The sequence below is a fragment of the Crocuta crocuta genome, unplaced genomic scaffold, assembly GCF_008692635.1.
Source record: "Crocuta crocuta isolate KB4526 unplaced genomic scaffold, BGI_CrCroc_1.0 scaffold279, whole genome shotgun sequence".
Classification (NCBI taxonomy): Eukaryota; Metazoa; Chordata; class Mammalia; order Carnivora; family Hyaenidae; genus Crocuta; species Crocuta crocuta.
In genome coordinates, this window is record NW_027551570.1 from 2330371 (window position 1) to 2353313 (window position 22943).

The following is a 22943-nucleotide window of genomic DNA, read 5'->3' on the forward strand; positions in this document are numbered from 1 at the left end:
GTAAATAATAACTTATTATTCATAAGGTCATAACCCTGATGGCTAGGAACACATATACTTATGCATTTTGTATATTAGATGTAGAAATGTATGTATTATTAAAAGGAGAAAACATCTAAGAAAGGTTACATGTTAGTTTTAGGCTTAAAAAAATACACTTCTTTGACATAGAAAATAATACTGTTTGGATTTCTCTCCTTCTCTCTCTCTGCCCCCTCCCTGCTCATGCACACACGCTTTCTCTCTCAAAATAAAATAAACATTAAAAAAATAAAAAAAATATGATAATTGTAGAGAATTTAAATATCTCAAAAAATGGGGTGCACCTGGCTGGTTCAGGAGAGCATGTGACACTTGATCTTGGGGTTTTAAGTTTGAGTCCACACTGGGTGTAGAGATTACTTAAAAAAATAAAATCTTTGTGGTGCCTGGCTGGCTTAGTTGGAAAAACATGCGAATCTTGATCTCAGGGTCAGTAGAGATTACTTAAATATTAAAAGAAATACATACATACATACACATACATACATACCTAAATATCTCAAAAAAATTGTAGAGATAGTAAATGTAACCTTGAAATTTCATTAGTCAGAGATAACTATAGTTTATATGTTGAACATCTTTTTAACCAGCAGGCACTAAGCCCTCTATCTTTAGTTAAACAGCAGAATATTCCCTGTGCTTTTGGGGAACTTGCTATATACATTAAACATTTTTTTATTTATTTAAAACATTTTTTAATGCTTATTTATTTTTGAGAAGGAGAGAGAGCAAGCGAGGGAGAAGCAGAGAGAGCAGGAGACACAGAATCCGAAGCAGCATCCAGGCTCCAAGCTGTCAGCACAGAGCTCAACAAAGGGCTGGAACCCACGAACCATGAGATCATGACCTGAGCCAAAGTCGGATGCTTAACTGACTGAGACATCCAGGCACCCCAAACATTTTTTATTTAAAATAATATTTCAAAAATAATGGGGTGCCTGGGTGGCTTAGTCAGTTAAGTGTCTGACTTGATTTTGGCTCAGGTCATAATCTCATGGTTTGTGAGTTTGAATCCTGAGTCATGGAGCTCACTTAGGATTCTCTGTCGCCTTCCTTCTCTACCCTTACCCCACTTGCAAACATGCACTCTCCCTCTCTTTCTCTCTCAAAAATAAATGAATTAATATTTAAAAAATACTACGTCAAGGGCACCATTCGGTAACAATAAATATATGTCTATTACATCTTTTAAATTCATTTACTTTTGGCTGTTACTAAAGTAATACATGTTTATTTTCTAAAGTACAAAGAAACTCTCCCACAATTCCCAGTCTTTCACAGATGATCCTTTCATAGATGCTTTTCTTTGTGCATTCACATACGAGTATATGTGTGTTTTGCTCCCCAATATACGCACTTTTTTCTACTTGCTCACCCCCTCCATTTAATGTAATGCTTCAGTTGTCTTGTAATATCAGTATCTATATTGTACTTTTGAGTACTACAAAATATATTGCTTATATATCTTTGTGAATGTGATTCTTTTAGGATATATTCCTAGATTTATGAACATTTGAAATATTTACTCTTAGAGCCAAACCATCCACCCAAATATGTGCCCCAATTTGCCCTTACACCCATAGTGTATTAGAGTTTCCATTTCCCATCCTCCTTAATTGTGAGCATTGCCAATCTTTATTTTTACCTGAGAGACAAATTATGATTTCACACTATTGTTTTTATTTACATTGTTTGGATTACTAGTGAGGCTGTATCGCCATCGTTTCTTAACCTTTTAGCTGATCTCTAGTTTTAGTCTTTCTTACTTTCTTATCTAGAAATAGAAGACTACGTTAAGACATGAAAAAAGTACAGTATTAGATCTTGATTATAAAAAGCTCCCTGTTGGGTTCTCAGGCTTCACTTTCTCATAAGAGAGAAGTGAACATAATGAAATGGGAGGGCTGCAGTGTTCTGATGGTCTCACCAAATCAGCAAGTACAAGACGCCAGCCTCTCAAGTCTTAGCATAGTGGAAAGGAAATCTGTGGTCCCAAAGCACGGCAGTACCTCCCCTGATTTTCAGGATTTCTGTAACGATCATGGGGCCTGCATTTTTCATCATCCATACATCTTTCTCCTACATCGTTTTCCTACTTACTTTCCGAACATGAAGACAAGGGGCTCTTGTCCCACCAGTCTCCCAGCCCACGTGGGACAATGCTTGTCCTCTGTCGCCACATCTCTGCAATCCTGGCAGTGTTACAATTCTATTCGGTTCCCGCTCTCATTTTCATTGTCAGTGAGAGAGCATAATGTACTTCCTGCAAGATAAGGTTATTTGTGTTGCTTCTTCTTTTTTTTTCTGCAGGAGAAGCAAAGAACCGAAAGTATAACCCATCAAGTTTCCATAGGTTTGACTTGTATGGGGTCCCAACACCACATTTTAATGATGGACGAGCCATGGCAAAAGCTTTATATTGGCTCCATGAGCTACAAATGTAAGTTTAATTGTATCGTATCCTGAAACAGGTGTTAGATATTGTGGCACATTCATTTGTAGAGGAGTATGTTGATTAAATTTATTTCTTGAAGAGGCGTAATGCATTGACATGGTTCAAACATAAAACTAATAGAAAAACATATACAATGATATGTCTTCCAAACTGTCCAGTTCTCCCAGAGATAACCATGATATTGTGTGTGTGTGTGTGTGTATGTGTATCATTCAAAAGTTACTTCATGTAAATCTGAAGACATCTATTCATGTTTTTAATCTATAGAATCACCCCTATTCATGTTTCTTAAAGATGTGGGCTTTCATATCTATACAAGATGGTCATATCATATATAATTGAACTCTCATTTATCATTCAGTTTTGTTTCATAGTTATTTGGGCAGCTGAGTATCTGACTTAATTCTTGCAAACTGTGAGCTTTTTATGCTGAATTCTAGATAGGACTACTTGCCTAGAAAATTAAAATAAAGCTGCTTAATTTTTCATTTTCTGTGTTATGTTTTATATATAAGTTAATACTTAAGCATTGGGAGATTACGAATAATAATTCGTATTTCCTCCTTTGCTTAAAACATCAGAAGATTGGAAATACTGATATAGAGTCTTGAATGGTAGCCCCCAAAAAAGACATGTTCATGTTCTAATTCCTAGAACCTATGAATATCACCTTATGTGAGAAAAGGATCTTTGTAAGTGTAATTATGTTAAGGATCATGAGATAAAGAGGTCATTTTGGATTATCTAGGTGGGCCCTAAATTCAATGATTAGTGTCCTTATAAGGGAAAGCAGAGGGAGATTTGAGACAGAAGAGGACAAGACACATGGAGAAGAGGTGACATGAAGATGCAGAATGACATTAGCTTCCAGATGTTGAAAGATGCAATGAGTAGATTCTCCCCTAGAGTCTTTGGAGAGAATGCAGCTTTGCTGACACCTTGATTTCTGACTTCCTGCCTCCTGGAATTGTGAATGTTTTTGTCTATTAAAGCCACCAGTTTGTGGGAATTTGTTGCAGCAGCCACAGGAGCCCAATACATCGTGCCTGCACTTCTACACACCAGTCATGGGATTGGGTTTTGCTTTGCCCTCTGCCCTCTTTAAAGGAGACACTGGCCATCCAAGTGTCCATGGGCCTCGGTGTGCACACAAAGTTTGCCTTCCTACAGATACTCCACCTGCCTGGCTCATTCGTCTGTGTGGCCCCTGTGATAGCAGCTCCCTATGACAGAGGCGAAGGGCTAAGTACATTATGTGTGATTAATTTAATTTTACCAACAACTCTATGAGGTAGGTGTATTATAATTTTTATCTTTTCCATCTTACAGATGAAGAATCTGAGGTACAAAGAAGTTAAATCATGTTACCCAATATCGTGCAGCTAAGAAGTACTAGGGGTAGGAATGAAACCCAGGCAGTGTGGCTCCAGAGGCTGCCCCTCACCCCTACACCAGGTGTATAGGCAATGGAATCTGTGATCATAGGCCTGAAATACTGATCTCCATTTCTTTTCTACTTTTTTAGTATATGAGTTTCTGATACTTGAATTATTCAAAGCAATAATGGTAAAACAGCAACCCAAAACAAATTCTTGTAATATTATACTAAACCCATATGAAAGAGTTTTCTTTAGGGTACAGAAGAAGAGCCCATATAGCAAACATTTGTTAACCTATTAATATTAAAGTAGTTCAACCATTATTTAAGGATTATTAAGGATTATAGATATATAAATTAAATATAGAAATTAATGCCTAAAGGGAGATAACAAAATATGATTTATCCATCTTAAAGCTTAGAAATATAAAGCTGCTATCAATTTATGAAAGATCTAAAATAAACACATTAATGGCAATGTGGTCCTTAAGAACATCCTAAGCGCAGAGCCTTTAGGTTATTAACAAGGACATATTTATCAATGATTTGGGGGATAGTCATAGAAAAATACACTGAGTACAACCAAAACTAATGCAGTGTTATGTATCAATTATATCTAAATTTAAAAAAATACACTGAATTTGGGGTTTTTTTGTTTAAATTTATTTCTTGTTTTTTTTTTTTTAATGTTTTATTTATTTCTGAGAGAGAGAGACAGCATGAGCAGGGGAGGATCAGAGAGAGAGGGAGACACAGAATCTGAAACAGGCTCCAGGCTCTGAGCTGGCTGTCAGCACAGAGCCCGACGCAGGGCTCGAACCCACAAACTGTGAGATCATGACCTGAGCCGAAGTCGGATGCTTAACCGACTGAGCCACCCAGGCGCCCCCAAATTACACTGAATTTGTAAAAGCAGGTAGCATGCAGGGATCATTTTCCTCCAACTTGTCTCTACCCCCAAAGAAACATCATTGATGGAACAATGCTTTATTTGATCATACTTCTTGTATTTTGAAACTTAATTATTGCTAAAGCAATAGAGAGATTCTTCATTGCTTTGGTTTGCTGGATTTTTTAATGTTTATTTAGTTTTGAGAGAGAGACAGAGTGTGAGTGGGGGAGGAGCAGAGAGAGAGGGAGGCATAGAATCCGAAGCAGGCTCCAGGCTCTGAGGTGTCAGCAGAGAGCCCCATGCGGGGCTCAAACCCACGAACCACTACATCATGACCTGAGCTGAAGTCAGACGCTCAACTGACTGAGCCACCCAGGAGCCCCTGGTTTGCTGGATTTTTTCAAGTGTATTTATTTATTTTAATATATAAGTTAGAGAGAGAGAGGGTACGAGTAGGGGAGGGACAGAGAGAGAGAGCAAGAGAGAATCCCAAGCAAGCTCCACACTGTTAGTGCAGAGCTTGATGCAGAACTTGAACTCAAAAACCATGAGATCATGACCTGAGCTGAAGTAGGACAGTTAACCAACTAAGCCACCCAGGTGCCCCTGGTTTGCTAGATTTTAAAAAGCAGTCACTACTTCATTCTACACTGTGTTGTCTATTATAATTTTGGAGTTAAGCCTGTTTACAATTTAAGGTATCTCAGTTTTTATTTTAATGTAAATTTGGTTTACGCTTAACTCTTAAGGGATATATTTCCTCTGTAAAACTACCTCTGTCTATATTGTTTATTATCTTTGGTTTGAAAAGTCGGAATCTTCATATGATGGGAGTGTGTGTGTGTGTGTGTGTGTGTGTATGAAAAAATTCACACAAAGTCTTTTACTCTCAGTTGTTTAGTGAATGCTGTGAGGTTGTGCAATGATTTTGAAGGAATGGTTAGTTTGACACACATGGCTGCTAACAGATACTTCATAGTTAGTTCTCCTAGAAACATAATCCAGGCACTTTTACAATGAAAGGAGTAAGCCTCGTGATTTATAATCCTTACCCACTTCATCCCTACATATTTCCTAATCATGCCCTTTGGAGCTGGTTTTTAGAATGTCAACCTTATTTGTTCAAATTATGGCCCTTAAACTGCCATTGATTTATTCTGACTTTACCCGTATTGTTCTTTTTTTCCCCTTCTTGAACTAATGGGAAGTAAATGGAGACAGAAGAGATGAATTACTTTATATTTTGTCTATTGTTTCTCCACAGAGTGTCACTCTTCTCCAGAAATTTATTCAGCTCGGTATTTCTATAGTACAGGAAACAGTTTTAAAAGCAAATGGAGTTTAAGAATTTAATGTTCATTGTTTTTAGTCTTAACAAAACAGTAGAGAATTTATTAATTTTAATGTTATTAAATAGTAGTGTTGTACTTCGTAGTTCTCAAAAGAAACCTTGTTCATTTAATCACAGTGATAGAAGTATTGAAATTATATTACAGAAAATTGGCAAAATAAAATCACCCATAATTCTGTCACCAAAATTCAGCCATTATTATCTTTTTAATGTATTTCTTTCTAGTGTAGCTTCCTGCGTAAATGTTTACATAGCTTTAATCACCATGCAATCCTATTTTATATCCTGCTTTCTCACTTCACATAAAATAATTTTATATTGCTGTGTATTCTTTTTTTTTTTCACAAATAGTTTATTGTCAAATTAGTTTCCACATAACACTCAGTGCTCATCCCCACAAGTGTCCTCCTCCATGCCCATCCCCCCTCCCCCCCACATCCATCAGTCCTCAGTTTTTGTCAGCATTCAAGAGTCTCTCATGGTTTGCCTCTCTCCCTTTCCCCCACCATTTCCACCCTTCTTCTCCCCCTTGTTCCTCCGTCAAGTTCCTCCTAATCCTCCTATACGTGCAAACATATGATATTTGTCCTTCTCTGCCTTATTGCTGTGTATTCTTAATAACCAACATCTGAAATGCATGTGTATTCCTGTTAATGTGATATAATTTAATCACCCTCCATGACTAAACATTTATCTCTCTTTTTTTCATTTGTAGTCAATGAGGCTACAAACATTTATATATATATATAACTGTCCCACATTTTAAATTATTATGTGGATGATCTTATGATTGGTTCCCAGATATAGATAAAAGGAAATGACCATTTTTGTGCTTTTTGAATCATATTACCAAATTATTTCCAAAAAAGATTATAGTAATTTGCATTTACCAAGTCTTTTACTATACATTGTGCCAGAGTTAGGTATTCTGTCTCTATATTTGCTTATGCACTATGTTAAAAGTGCCACTTCGTTATTCTTTTATTATACGTTTATTACTGGACAGTATCATAATTTCTCCATCTATTTGCTTACTAAGTGTGACTTATCTGTTTATACCCTTTGGTTATTTATTTATTTGCTGCTTAATTTTAGAAATTTTAGGAGTTGCATTTATGATAATGATATTAACCGCTTGGTTTTGTTTACTGAAAAAATATTAAATCTGCTTGTCTTATTCTTTATACAAAATTTTATATTCTACTATAAACTTATCTTTATAATAGAATATAAATAATAGAAGAATGAACATATACAGCTTTTTTTTAGCATATAGATTTTTTTTTTTGAAACTAGGTATGTTTTGATGACCCAAATGATGCTATGGTATTCCTCACCATCTGTGTATTTTGCAGCCAAGAATACTTAGGTAATAGAGATGCTTGACAATGTTCTAATTTTATAGGAAAAGAGGAGCGAAGATTGTATCGAAGAGAGTTGATGATTTCAAAGAAAAGTTTCAACATCAACTTGGAAGAGTTTTAGATCCGTAAGTTCATAATTAACTTTGAATTGATAGTGTCTTTGGATACAATGTAAAAAGTGCTCTTGTGGTAAATGTTGGTTTGTTTTCTATTAGGTTCTATCCATTAAGTAAGAAAATCATCCTTTCATATTAGTCAGGGAACCCTACTAGCTTCTGTAGAGCCTGGGGTTCTAGGAAACTGCTGAGTCCTCTGAAAGGAAGAGGGCATTCGGAGAAGAGGGAGGGAGAATCCTGTGTAAAGCTTTATTTCTGGGATATTACTAATGAAATTTAATTTATCATGTTACATTTCATTTTTTTTTTCTCTCTCTCTCTTCCCTGTGTCTGTCTGTCTTCCTGTCTGCCTCTATTTCCATATTCTGCTTTGAGTCTATTCTTAATTTTCCTTTTAAATCTGGGCTATTGAAAGCCAGGGAAAGCTTTTAGCCATTGCTAATGCATGCGGGAGGTTGGACAGAGGATCTGTTGGAGAACTTCTGTTTGATCTTCATAGTTTGGTTATAGGAGAAATATAGGCTATTAAAAACATATGGCAAGTGTCTAAATTCCAGAGATGTGCTGAGTATTTTAACTAAAGGATTTGTTTTCTTTGATAGCATTGCAGAAACAATGAATGTTCCCCCAGACCACACATTTGGAGCTTGTCTCCGTGCTGAGGAGTATGGTAAGTATACAAACTTTCCCCTTCAAAACCAAACAACAACCTCCCCACAAAGTTACACTGTTAAATTCACCATATCCTTCTCTCAAAGCTTCTAATTTTAAAGGTTTAAAACATTACATTAACATTAATGAGAACAATTTGTAGCACAAGACAGAAAAAAAATGTTCATATTATGTTTGAAACATGTACAGTTTAAAGCCTTTGTGAATGAACACCTTAAGTGTAGTCAAGACTCAGAACTTTGTTTAGAAAACAAATATGGCCTGTATTAAATAAGCGTAAGTTGAGCGAAGCAGCTTTTTAGTGAATTCGAACGTTGTACAAGGCTCTTGCTACCCAGAATGTGGTCTGCAGACTGGCGATGTTGGTGTCCCCTGAGAGTTTCTTAGCAATACAAAGTCTCAGGCTCCACCCACATCTACTGAATCTGAAACTGCATTTTGCAATATTCCCAGGTGAATTGTAGGCACATTCAAGTTTGAGAAACCACTCTGCTCTACAGCCACATAATTAAGAACCACTCTCTTCCCACCAGCCAATCAATCAATTAATCCATAAAGTGGCAGAAGAAACTTGCCAGGATTTTGTCTTTCTTTCTAAGCCGTCTATAGGGTAGACATCCAAAGGCAAGACTATGCTAAAGCTTATCAGGATTGGGCTAAATATCAGTGGTTTTCAAATAGTCTGCAGTCTTCCTGCATTAAAATCACCCAGGGAATTTATGAAGTACACAGGTTCCTGGGACCTATACCCAGATGTTTTGATCCAGCAGGCTCTTATGGAAACTTAAACTCGAGTTGAAGAATGGCTGCTAAAAAGGTTTTAGCTAAAGCCCACTCACTGACAAATAAAATATACATTTATTGAGCTTATGCAATGATGTTTTCGCACAACATTAATCGCATTAATTAGGAGATTATATTTTGGGTCTGTTTTTTAGATGAATTGTTACATGTTTATTGTATGCCAAAGCATCTTAGAGGCTCTTCTTACCTGTAAGAGTGGTTCAGAGATGATTTAGGAAATGCATCAATGAGCCTGGAAAATAAATAGGTAATCATGGTCAATTCTGCTTACTTGAGGGCAGGCTTCATGCTGGTGGGTGCTCCATCTTGCTATCTGTTGGATCCCCGGAGTCTAGCATACAGTACATTTTTCACAAATATTTATAGCATGAATTGGTGAATCTAACACATAGTTTATCATTTTGACATTTTGACAGCATTGACAAATTTCCTAATAGTTGATCGAAGTTATCCTTACAAATTGAATAAGATAGTGTTACAAAATGAAAAAGAACACTGACATTAATAATTTTAAAAATATTTAAGTATCCTTACCAGAATTGGTGCTGCATAGTTTAACTGTGAAACGGGACTGTTAAGTCCTCTCTGAACTTTTTCTGGAGTTTATGGATGGACGCAGATTAACTGTAGGTTCTCACCTTTTGTGACCATTGTTGGGGTCAATGAATAGCATTTATTCTGCAGAATGCTCCTGCCTGTAGGGACCTATTGATTTCTTTACTGGGCTTGAATTTCTCCTTTTTACTTAGTATGGAAATAAAGGGAGATGTGCAAATAATGTCTCATCCCTAAGGCCTGGAGTTACTGGTTATGTTAAGATGCCTCCAGGAAGCATGCAAGGTTGTGCCCAGCTCTGAGAACACACCAGAACCAAGACCAGTGGACAGGGCTGCATCATGGGAATTGGTTGCAGGCAGAGTACAGTTAAAGAGCTTGTTTCACTTTTCTGATGGCCATGGAATGGTAGCGAGGTCATGGTCTCTCGGGGCCAGAACTTGTACGCCTGATCTGAGCTCCTTAGAGATGACTCTTGAGTGATTTCAAGAGATTTGACATGAACTTCATAGAATATTCTTTCAGGGCCAGGCCAGGAGAAGGTATCAGCATATATCTCACTCACCAGGAGTCACACCTCCTAGTGAAGAGTATAGTGGCAAAACCAGATGGATTTGAAAAAACAATCATTCAAATGGTTATTTTTGGATGTTAATGGAGAGGGAAGGCCTCTGAAGATAAAAACTCAACCAAGAGCCATCTTATGGAGGAAAGAGGACCTTTATTTTACAGAAGAGCCACCCAAATGGTTTATATCAGGGGGAAGGAATGTGGAGGAGGAGAGGAAGCCATGCTTATTTGCCAAAAATCACTTTCACTGTCACTATCTCCTTTCACGGAGCCTTCTTCCTTATGCTTTGCCCACATGAAAATGGTTGTCTGATGAGAACTGATTCCATTTTAGATGACTTTGTTCTGAGACACTTGCCAAGTTCCTGGAACCAGCATTGGCTGTAGGCTTCTCACACATATCTACCCTTAAAAATATGACTTTTGTCAGAGTAGGTGGGATTAGCTCCTGATTTTATAGTAAGAATCTCAGAGGTGCACTGAGTACCTATTGAAAGAGACCTTTGACAGAGCCTAATATAGGGATTTACATAAAGTAGGTATAAATGTTAGTTGCTGAGAACTGCACTAATGTGTGATTTAAATGATTCCATTTAGGATGTGACAGTCAACTGCCAACATGACCTTGTCCCAAGATAGCAGGAAGGGAGGGGTATAGGCCAGGGGAAAATGAACTGAGGCAAAAGGTTCCTTCTGGTGACATCCACCAAACCATCACATCTGAAGCAACGAGGTCACCTCTAGTCTGATCTCTGTCACCATTAACATCCAAGGAATGTTTTCCAATAGAGACTGACAAGGAATGGGGCTTATAGGTGATGTGTATGTTTGTACTTTCTTTGAGTCATAATATGGGGAAGTTATGAAGGATAAATGAAAGCAAGGGCCAGGTCTGGGGCAGGTGGGGATGGGGGGCATGTAATAGGTGGATTGCAGACTTTATTACTTCCAGATTACTGAGGGGATTGTGGATCAGGACTCAGTTAATGGAACTGTGATGAGGGCTGGTCTCCTGTGCAGGTGATTATACTGGGGAAGCAGGGCTGAGAAATGGACACTTGATATACAGAATGAAGACAGACTGAAAATTCCTATTAGAAAGGAGTAGGGAATTTGAGTTCTGTTTTTACGAGGGATCCCAGGGGTTTAGTCAGCTTCAAGGGACGTAGAGTGGCCCCATATGGACTCTGCCCCACTTTCAGACCCTCGGCATTGTAGACAAATGTTTGCTAAGAGGCAGACAGGCAAGGGCTTCACTATCTGAGGAAAGACAGCCTAGCAGGGCTGATGAATCCCCTCCCCCTGCATTCATTTTGTCAGAACTTTTTCATTGAGCAGAGAAGTCACATAAAACAGAAGTATTCAGTTTTATCAATTATGTACCTTTTTATATACAAGGATTCTCTTTTTTTAAGTTATTAATTTTTAAATTTATATCCATGTTAGTTAGCATGTAGTACAGTAATGATTTCAGGAGTAGATTCCAGTGACTCATCCTCTATGTATAACACCCAGTGCTCATCCCAGCAAGTGTCTTTCTTGATGCCTTTACCCATTTAGCCATCCTCCCACCCACAATCCCTCTAGTCACCCTCAGTTTGTTCTCTGTATTTAAGAGTCTCTTCTGTTTTTGTCTCCCTCCTATACAAGGATTTTCTATCACACTGCATAATAGAATCAGAGTTAGGTGTGAGGTTTTTTCATTCACAGAAGTTGCTAGATCTTTCTCTCTTTTAGGATGGGAATAATATTGACAGACTTTAAATTCTTTTACCTGAATTCAGATAAAGGACTTTTTCTGCCCTTCTTTAATAGGAGCTGGTGATCTCATCCATAACAGACTTCCTGGTGAATATCTTCACGGCAAGGATAGGCAGAGAGCCCTGATTGCAGCAGTGCGACATCACTTGAAGAAAGTTAACTACCAAAACTTTGACACTTTGCTGGCAGCCTTCAGGCACTATGACAAGGTCAGTAGTTGAACAGAATTTTCAGGACTATGCATGGGCTTACTGATCCTGGCAGGTTGGTGTAGATCAGGGGTCAGCACATTATGGCCTGTGGGTCAAATACAGCCTACCACCTATTTTTGTAAATAGTTTTATATGCCAGTTTATTTTGAATATTTTCTATGGCTGCTTTTGCACTATAGATGCAGAATAATGCATCAGAGACTGAATGGCTTGCAAAACCTAAAATATTTACTTGTTGGCTCTTGACAGTAAAAGTTTACTGACCCCTGGAGTAGATCAGTGGTTACCAAAGTGTGGTTCTTTTATCATTGTCAGGGTCACTTGGGAACCTGTTAGAAATGCACAATCTAAGGCCCACCCCAGACCTACTGTATTGGGAGCTTGGGGTTGGGGCCTGTGGACAGTGTTTTAACAAGCTCTGCAGGTGATTTTGATACACATTCAATTTGAGAACCGCTATGGCGGATTAAACTGTAGTGTACTGGGGTCAAGGGGTCGGGGTGGCACCTAGATCCTCAGGGAAGATTTTCTGGGGTCTAGGTCATCTATACCTATAGCTGAGTATGTTCACAGAGTGCTGTCAAGGTCCAAGTCAAACTTAGAATGTCTCTCCCCTAGGGAAGCGGGGTGTGGTTTCAGTTTTGAGAGTATAAAATCATTCAGTTTTCAAGCTACTCTAAATTGTATGCTTTGATAAAGTCAGATCAGTCTAGGGCTACATAGTAACCTCACACCATTTTAAGCTGTCATGGGATTGTTTTTACCAAGCTGCACTGCCTTTAGCTTACTAAGGTACACTATTGTGCAAATCTCTTGTGAAACCTAGCACAATTTTATTAGTGTGCCGATGAGGCTGTTATTTATTTTTGTCACATGCATCCTCTTCATAGAGAAATCCAGTCTTTCTAAAGGAAATAATTGTGTTTCATTGAAGTATCTGGTTTGTTTTTACCTCATGAACAGCATGGATTTTGTACTGATTGTGAATACCTTTTTGACTTGGCCTCCAGGAAGCTCAGAGCCAATTCAACAAAACACATCTAGTTTTGTGAACATGATCTTACAGCATACATCTTGTGTGCTCTTCTTATTCCAGTTTCTTCTTATTTTATTCCATCTTTATTTTCTCTTTGCCCTGATTTCCTCACTTTCCAGGCTCTGTTTCATTGTACTTATTTTTCTAGGTAACCGAAACTATTTTAGAATGAGTCCAATGTAAATAAATAAAACCTCATAAATAAATCTGTAATGATGCAACGTATCATCATCTTGGTTTGAGAAGAAAAAAACCGAGAAGAATGATTTTAGTTTATCTCAAAAAGAAAAGATAATGTTTGTATCTCCCTTACAATGTTGAGCACAGTTTTGGAAAAGTTACACTTTACATTTTTTATCTTAACATCTTGATTACTCGTTGGCTTATTCAGTTTAATCCATTCATTTTTTTTTGTTTTGTTTTTTAGATTAGGGGTCTGTGTGGTTGTGTTATACTGATGAATAAAAAGTGGGTTAACTATCTCATTTATGTTTGTGCCAATTATGTAGGGACAAATACCAATCAGTCACCCACTGCATGTCTTGCAAAGTTGTGTTTAAAAGAAAATGTAAGCATTCAACTGTTTCTCTGGTTTCTAATAGAGACCAATTGCTATTCACAGGTAATTAAAAATGAATCTTCAGAATTAAAATATGTAAGCTAAAATAAGTACATTTTAAGTTTTACTCAAATACAAGTATCTTACAAAGCTGATAGCGGGGTAAATTTAGATTGCAGTGGTACAAATCGGAAAACCTACCACAATACATGGTGCTCTGCTTTTTTAAAATTCTTCATTTTAAATGTAATTATAGGCAAGACTATCACCTTAATAGCTGTTGATTATCTTGGTGAACCACCAGGCACATTCTTTATGATAAAATTAAATTAAGCAGAGAGGAACTCACTCAGAATTATTTAATGTTGATGTACCTTTTTGTCTTTTTTTTTTTTTTTTTAAATGTTTTATTTATTTCTAGGAGAGAGAGAGAGAGAGACAGCGTGAGCAGGGGAGGGTCAGAGAGAGAGGGAGTCACAGACTGAAACAGGCTCCAGGCTCCGAGCTGGCAGTCAGCACAGAGCCCGACGCGGGGCTCGAACCCACGAACTGCGAGATCATGACCCAAGCGAAAGCCGGACGCTTAACCGACTAAGCCACCCAGGCGCCCCTGATGTACCTTTTAAATAGTTAACTTTTAATATGCACAATGTAGTGCTCGGTGTCCTTGAGGAGCTTTTTTTTTCAGAGAGGCTAATAAGATGTGGGTTTTCCTAGTACAGCTGTAGGATAATTTTTGATTATTTGAGTCTTATATTATTGAATGCCCAGATTAAGTTTAATGAAAACCACAAAACAAAACAGAACAAACAAGCCGTGATTTCCTGAATGAATTTTCTTGACTTAGAGAATTAATTCTGTTATTTTATTGAACTCTCACTGTACATCAAACATTACTCCAGATTATGTGTAGACTTTCGATTTCAGAAATTAAAATCTAGAGGGGAAATGAAAAGACTCATCATGTCCAGGAGTGGTCACAGCAGAGTCCCAAATTTTCAAGATAGGTGTATATCATTCCAACTCCTTTTATTCTAAGTATTACCCTGGAAGTAGCTAAGATGAGATTATCCCTTTTTGGGGACAGTGGTGTTCAGTGATGAGACCCATTGTATGAGCCAGAAGCTACTGAGGAAGATAGACAATTTTTGAGGAGGTTATTCCAAAGCTTGGTCTTACCAGATGGCTATGGATGGTTGGGTGTAGGAAAGGTTCACTGAATACCTTGACCAATAGCTCATTGTTGATAACACTTTTGCTATAAGACACACCATTGTCAGGCTGAAATGGTCCATAACACAAAACACATGACTCAGATTAATTTCATGGGCCATACTCTTATGCCTGGAGCTGGCTGATTGAACTGGAATAGCAATTCCATAGCTTGAAAATGTGTCAACTGTGTGATGCAGCACCAGTAGTTCTGAGAGGGGACAGAGGTTCCATGTACTCAGCATGCCAGGAGCATGGGGGCAGTGCCTTGACTGTGAGGTGTCCTCCCTTACCATGAGACAAATTGGCCAACTTTGGGCAGGAGTTACAAGTAAGGCATGTGGTGTGGTGACTTCTTCCAGAAAGAAACGTGAAGTGTTTTTCTTTGTAATGATTGGTGTGTCACCATGTCTGGCACAACAGTGGACCCAGGAAGCAATAGTGGCAACGTGGATGATTTAGGCTCAGTCAGAGCTTGATTTCAGTCTGAGAATGGGCACAGAATGGACCCTTATCATAGGCATCTAATGACTTACCCACATGGTTCAATCAGCAGCTCTGATTTGTTGCCACAGTTTTCAGACTCAAAAAGAAGTGTTTTCAATCTTCCAGTCTGTAGTTTTCCAAATGGCAAACCAAACAAGCAGGCCATTGGCAATAGTCCAAGAGTTAATAAAAATCTAACAGGTTCATCAAGGGGAATACTGGCCAGAGCAATGAGAATAGCCTTGAGTTCCACCCACTGAGTAGACAGACTGTCCATTTTTGATCCTCCATAGCTCTCGTTGAGGTTAAAACCACAGCACATTAGTAAACCAGACCCAGAGGCTCTAAGTGTCAAAATCATTAGTCACAGAGACTTGTAACTCAAAGGGGTCATTAGGGTTCTGTGGCCCCAAAGATACTGGCATCCTCTACATGTGGCTCATTCATAATACAAACATGTAAAGCATCAGTGCCAGTTATGCTATATGGAATAGTATATTCTGCTACAGAAGTTATATATTGCTAGCTTTCCTTCCCCACTTGGAGCAAACCCCACCCACACCCCACTCGCCGAATCCAGACATCTCCTCCCCCTAGAGACTGAGTAGGATGATGACTTTGGCACTCCAAAGAGGCCATAAAAGTCTGAGACTTTGTCCCTCTGAAGTTAGGCAGTTTACTTGAACACGTGAATGTGGCATTAGATCTCCCTTGGGGACAGGGAGACCTTGGTCCCACATCTAGTCATCTTTCTGCTTAGAGCAATTGAGGTTGGGGCATGGAGGGGGGAGGAATCAAAGGTGCAGAGGGAGAGAGTGAGTCACTACCTGGTGAGTAGCAAACATTTACTTTGAGTTTTGAGTGGTACACAGCTCAATGAAACGAACCACCGAAGTTTTCCATGCGCACAAATCCCTGTATTGGGCAATGAAGTCATCAGTGTTGGCACCAGCTGTTTCAGTTTTGGTTTAACAGCCATATCCTACATAGCTCTCCAGCTAGGGCTATGGGGTTTGCATTTTTGTTTGACTTGGGCTTGCAGCAGAGATTTTTATAAAGTAGTCTACTTGAATCCAGGGAAGTTACAGCCCCCTTGTCAAGATAATATGTTTTAAATTCTCATTCTTTTTCAACATAAGCATCAGGGATGTTTTCTAGGACTAGGGATCTGACTGCAGTAATTTATCTAGAGTTCATTGGTCAGTTCCTCATTCTCCAGGGATCACCGTCACCAGCATTGTAAACCCAATCCTGAGCATTAGAGCTGAATGCTAGTCAATGAGTCATTTATCATCTCTTGGGAGTTTGTCTCCGGGAAATTTCTCTGAAAGGGCCACAGCTCCTTTATAGCAGCTAGGACCCACTGCAAAAATACTCACACCTTTTACTATCCTCTCCAAATGAACTTAAGGTTCAATAGACTCCAGGAGGAGTCTCCAAAGCCCTAAGACGCCTCCGCTCTTACCCTCTTACCGTTCCTCCTTAACAAGCGTTATGTGCTCTGCCTTTTATTTCCCAAGTGAATCAACTAGTTCCTGCCGGTAGCCTTCATAAATTTCCCTCCTTTCACGCACAATATAGGTATTCCTGTCTTTAACTGTTGTCTGGAAGAAGGTGGAACTTCCCCGCTTCCCCTACCAGGATGAGTCTTAGTGCTAGTTGTTATAATGGTCCAGATTGGTAGCATGTCCCTCCCGTCCATAGGAATGTTAACAACCAGCAGGCGACTGTCTGCTGTACCACCAGGTACTTGGCCTACAATGACGTCTCCCATTTCCCCTCAATCCCAGACAATGGAGTGGAGGACCATTTAGTTCTCAGTTGGGACACCAGAGGTGTTAAAAACTTTGAAAGCATGGGAAACCTGTCAAAAGTACACACTGTTGGTCAAATGAAATGTCAGGCACAAATCACGGTTACACCTGCCCTACCACAGCACGATTTAAAGAAAAACATTATCTGGGAGAAAAATTATTAAAATAGAATGAGCGGGGTACCTGGGCGGATCGGTCGGTTAAGTGTCCGACTTCAGCTTAGGTCATGATCTCACAGTTTGTGGTTTGAGCCCTGCGTCGGGCTCTGTGTTGACAGCTTAGAGCCTGGAACCTGCTCCGGATTCTGTGTCTCCCTCTCTCTCTCAGAAATAAATAAAAAAGTAAAAAATAATAAAATAGAATGAGCAAAAATTCTGAGGCACACCCTGCTCCAACCAAGGTTGAAATTACCGTGCACTTTTAGGACGACACAGTGAGGACTTCTCTTAATAACTGACTCCTCTTTTGTGAAAAAATAAGATCAATTCTTCAAATTTATATGACAGATCTTTTTTTTCCCTTTAAATGAAATAATAGATGTTGCCTACTCTGCTCTTAGGGATGATGCCTGCTTCATCTGTTTCTGCTTTGTGTCTAACAGAATGGAGATGGGGCGATAGATAAAGCTGAGCTTCGGGAGGCCTGTGCTCAGGTCAGCTTGCACTTAGATGAGCAGCTCCTGGACCGGCTATTTGACTACTGTGATGTGGATAAAGATGGGCTGATTAACTACCTAGAGTTTGCGAATTTTCTTAACTGGAAAGATAAAATGCCTCTGAAAGAGTATGAAGAGAGGGTCATTATTAAAGGTATTTCATTTTTGAAGGTTGGCTAACTTCTTAAATAGACTTGTATGTTTTCAGTTTTCCAGGAGCTTGACTCTTGTCAACTTTGGTATTATATATTTAAAATTATGCACATATATACATATGATTTGCTTGTTTATGCATAGAATACCTGGGGAAGGACAGGAAAGAGTTTGATGACATTTAAGGGGAACCAGGTAGCTAAGGGACACAGTAGCAGCAAGACTCACATTTTAATCTTTGTGTTTGTATCTTTTGAATTTGGAACTATGTATTGCACATTCAAAAGAAAGCAATTAAAAGCAAAGCAGTTTACACAGACACCCAAAACATGAAAGACAGTTCCTCAGAAAGCTGTTTGAAAACCATTGTCTTACCTCCCCTCCCCCAGGAAAAGTCAACAGGAAAATAGACTTTGACCTAAGAACACTTATTNCCTATATGTGCAAACATAATCTTGACCTTTATTCAAATATTTTCATGTTTCCACATTGACTTCCTGCATCAATAACCATGTATTGATATGGACATATGCATATATTTTAAATGTAGCTAAAATCACAGTGAATGTACCATTTTTATTTGGCTTTTTAAAATTCGGCTTTCAAATTTCTATGGAATTAAGAAATAGTTTTATGGTAAACTTTTGTGTAAATTTCATTTTCAGTTCCCTCATGCCTATATATTATGAATTACTAAGCCATTTCCTCACTCTTTGAAATTTAGGTTATTTCCAGATATTTTGAAAGTAACATTGGTAACACTCAAAAAGCTTTGTTTCTAATTATATCTCATTTCTTATGAATGTTATTATTGTCCCAGAAGTAACTCTATTTTCATTTTGCTTTCCTAAATGATTGTACCAGTCTGCAATTTTATCAGCAAAATCTTTGAGGTTTGACCCTAAATTTGCTACCACTGAGTATTCTTTCAAACATTCTTATAATTTACTTGGTATTATGATACCTTGTTTGCTTTAAGGTTCAAATCTTGATTATTAAGGAAGATTAACTTTTTTAAAAGACTGTTTACATTTTTTATCTCCTCTTGGAATATTTTTCTCTAAAAAATGAAATTATTACTGTTTTCACTTTTATTTCTGGATCATGCCTTCCTGAAAGGCCAAAGCCAAATTTGGGGCTTTATTGACGATGTGACCCCTTATGGGTTTCTGAGATGGCCTTTCTATTCTAACCACGAGGAAAGTAGGAAGTTCTTCTCTACCTACTGAAGATTTTACAGAAAACAGTTCTACCCTCATCTTCTCAGAGATACAAAGGAGTGATAGATATATTTTCTTCTTGGCACAACTCATGAAGTAGTGGGGGAAGGCAGAAGCCTTTTGTCAAACCAGATTTTCAAATTGTTCTTGGTTTTTGGATTCTGACTTCATCAACCGTTTTCAATGGAGTCCTTGAGATTTTTCATCTTCTCTGAATCTTCTAAGATAGTGGCCAGTGGTTTAGTCAGAAGAGGCTCAGGAATATTTTGCCAGGAGTTTTTTAATTTTTTATTTTTTTTTAGAGAATGTGAGCACAGGTGAGTGGGGGATTGGGGAGAAAAGGGGCAGAGGTAGAGGGAGAGAGGCTTAATCAGGCTCTGTGCCTCAGTGCAGAGCCTGATGTGGGTCTTGATCCCACAACCCCTGAGATCACGATCTGAGCTGAAATCAAGAGTTTCAACGGAGTTTCAACTGACCAAGCCACCCAGATGCCCCTGCCAGGAATTTTCTTAGATCAAATTCTATCTTACTGTTGACTTCTAGAGGAAAAGAGGTGAGTGTTCTAAAGTAGTGGCTTTCTTTCTTTTCCTCTTTCTTTCAGTTACTATTTTTTGTTTATTATTTTTTATTACCTTTTTTTTCCTTTTCAAATTTTTATTTAAATTCCAGTTAGTTAATAAGGCAGCGGCTTTCAAACAGTTTTCTGAGAAACGGTTTCTCATACTTTGTCCAGATTTCTGCCTTTTGAGGGGTGCAGGAAGGGATTAGAGGTTTTGGAACACAAGGCCTGAGCGTGTTTGTGGCAACGACCGGCAGGAGCTGAATAGGGGCTGCAGACTTTAGATAGGCATGTCTTTTCTGGTGTGCCATGGTTCCCACCCCAGTCTGATACTGGGGTACCATTTGCCTTTGCAACCCTTGTTTGGGCCTTCCCAGAACGCTGAGAGTTCGTCTAGAAATTGAAAGACCACAGCGCCCTCTAGTGCTAGCTGTGTAGCTACCAGTTCTGTGAAAAAGCTGTGTCAGGGATTTACTCCTAAATTCCAGAATAACTCAGCAAAGCAAACCTTCAAAAGGACAGAGTCTTAGCATTTGAATTTTACTTCAGGGTTTTCTTTTATACACCGATGTGAGGAGGGTTATTTATATAATCGGTTCTTGAGCTCACACTGTGTTCTCACTGCCAGTCCAAATGTTGCAATATGTGGGGCTCCCTGCCACCATCAGGTATGTGTGGAATTTACAACTTCAACCTGTCTTTTCCCCTCCCTCCTTGGGGTAGAACTCTGGAAACAACTCTGGTAATCCTGTAGTTCAAGTTAAATATGAAAATAAGCTATTTTTTTTTAAAGGAGAAATAGGCTTCACAGTTTCATTTGGTCTCTCAAATTTAAAAGCTTTATTCTAGGGGTGCCTGGGTGGCTCAGTGGGTTAAGCATCCGACTTTGGCTCAGGTCATGATCTCATGGTTCGTGGGTTCAAGCCCCGCATCGGGCTTTGTGCTGACAGCTCAGAGCCTGGAGCCTGTCTTCAGATTCTGTGTCTCCCTCTCTCTCTGACCCTCCCCTGCTCACGCTGTCTCTATCTCTCTCTCAAAACTAAAGAAAACATTAAAAAAAAAAAATAAAAGCTTTATTCTAGAGTAAAGCGAGTGGAGTGGCAAGAAGAAACCTTAGGCCACATTGCTATTTCCTGGTATATGACATTGGCCTGCCCTTGCTCTCCCACAGTGGGATGCTGGCCTCAGTGGAGGGTTTCCACTAGCCCAGTCTCTGCCTCCACCAGCAGGGAGGGACTAGCCAGGAAAATGGATTTTGCTATAGAGCAGCAAGCACCAAGTAGTAATTTCTTCCTGTACTTTTTTTTCCTTTCCCTTTTCTCTCTTTGCTTAAAGGTAGAAAACTGGATTGTGCAAACCCTGCGGAGGCTAATGTTGAAGAATCTGAACCAACTCTCCTGATAAAGCCAGAAGATATTATCTTAAAAGAACCAGGGAGCTCAGAAAAGACTCTCCGGACACTTCTGAGGCCAAGTGATAAAGTTTCTAATCACTATACAACAACTTCTTCTGAGATCAATGCGGTTGTAGGAGCTGTTCCTTCTCTTTGTGAGTGTGTCATGGTATTTGCTGGGTTCTAAAAAGATCAGTGAACATTGAAGTGTTCTTTGTCCTTGTATTTTCGCCAGTCTCTTATCTTCATTAGGCTGTTTCTCAAAGCCTAAGGCCTTTCATTCAGTTCTGTATTTGAAGTATCCAAGGGGCCTCAATGAATGTAAGGTGAACTGAACTATTGTTAATGATGACCCAAGTAATATGATTCTCTCAATACTAATGAAATTGATCTATGATCAATCTATGATGATCAGAACATTGAATATTGCTCGGACTTTGCCAACTATTAGGAGACGTATAAGCCATGTGATTCTTAGCTACAAACTGATTTGCCCCCAAATATTTGAAGAGCTTTCGCAAAACTCTTCTCTGTATCTTCATTCCCTATCTGTTAGTTTGCTAGGACTGCCGTAACAAGTTGCGCAAACTGGACGGCTCAGACAGCAGATTTATCGTCTTATGGCTCTGGAGGCTGAAAGTCTGAGGCCAGGGTATTGGAGGGGCTTGGTTCCTTCCAGAGCTGTGAGGGAGAATCTGTCCCCGGCTCCTCTCCTAGATTCTGACAATCTTTGGTGTCCCTTGGCCTCTGCTGCATCACCCTGATCTCTGCCTTCACCCTCATATGGTGTTCTCCTGTGTGAGTTTGTGTCCAAATGTCCCCTTTAACAAGGACCCCCCTCACACTGGATGAGTACCCGACTCTACTCCAGTATGACCTCATCTTAATTAATTACAAATACAGTGACTATTTTTTTTAAGCTTTCTTTCTTTCTTTTTTTTATGCTTATTTTTGAGAGAGAGAGAGAAAGACAGAGCAAGAGCAGGGGAGAGGCAGGGATAGAGGGAGACACAGAATCCGAAGCAGGCTCCAGGCTCCAGGAAGTCAGCACAGAGCCTGATGTTGGGCTCAAACCCACCTGAGCCAAAGTGGGATGCTTAACCAACTGAGCCACCCAGGAGCTCCTAAAATTTTTTAAGTAGTCTCTACATCCAATATGGGGCTCTAACTTACAGCCCCAAGATCAAGAGTCTCATGCTATACCGACTGGGCCAGCCAGGTGCCCAACAATGACTCTGTTTTTAAATGAGGTCACGTGCTGAGGTACTGCTGGTGGTCAGGATTTTAACATATAAATCTGAGGAGAGCATAGGTCAACTCATAACACCTCATTATCTTAATATTGAGCATGATAACTCTTGGTTAGTTAAAAAGACTGTGGGTCAAGATCACTTCCTGAGACTAAGGACATGACTAAGGATTTACATATTTTTCTTAACTGAATTTTTAAGATATACTGTATATTCTGGTGTACTGAGATCTTCTACCCCCATTAGAGTAGTGCTGTCCGATAAAAATATAATTTGAGTTAAATGTATTTAATAAATTTTAGCAGTCACATTAAGAAAAAAACAGGTGAGGAGCTCCTGAGTGGCTCAGTTGGTTGAGTATCTGACTTCAGCTCAGGTCATGATTTCATGGTTTGTGGGTTCGAGCCCCATATCAGGCTCTGTGCCAACAGCTC

The 22943-nt window shown here is 39.0% G+C and overlaps 1 protein-coding gene across 2 annotated transcripts in view; it reads left to right on the top strand.

Moving 5' to 3' along the window:
• EFHB (EF-hand domain family member B) overlaps positions 1–22943 on the top strand; it is a 50382-nt gene that overhangs the window by 23145 nt on the left and 4294 nt on the right. For both annotated transcript variants that reach the window (XM_077750891.1, XM_077750892.1), the window contains exons 6-11: positions 2353–2482; positions 7524–7607; positions 8201–8268; positions 12015–12169; positions 17881–18088; positions 21202–21414. In XM_077750891.1, coding sequence (XP_077607017.1) covers positions 2353–2482; positions 7524–7607; positions 8201–8268; positions 12015–12169; positions 17881–18088; positions 21202–21414 — 858 coding nt within the window. The remainder of the gene's footprint in view (positions 1–2352; positions 2483–7523; positions 7608–8200; positions 8269–12014; positions 12170–17880; positions 18089–21201; positions 21415–22943) is intronic.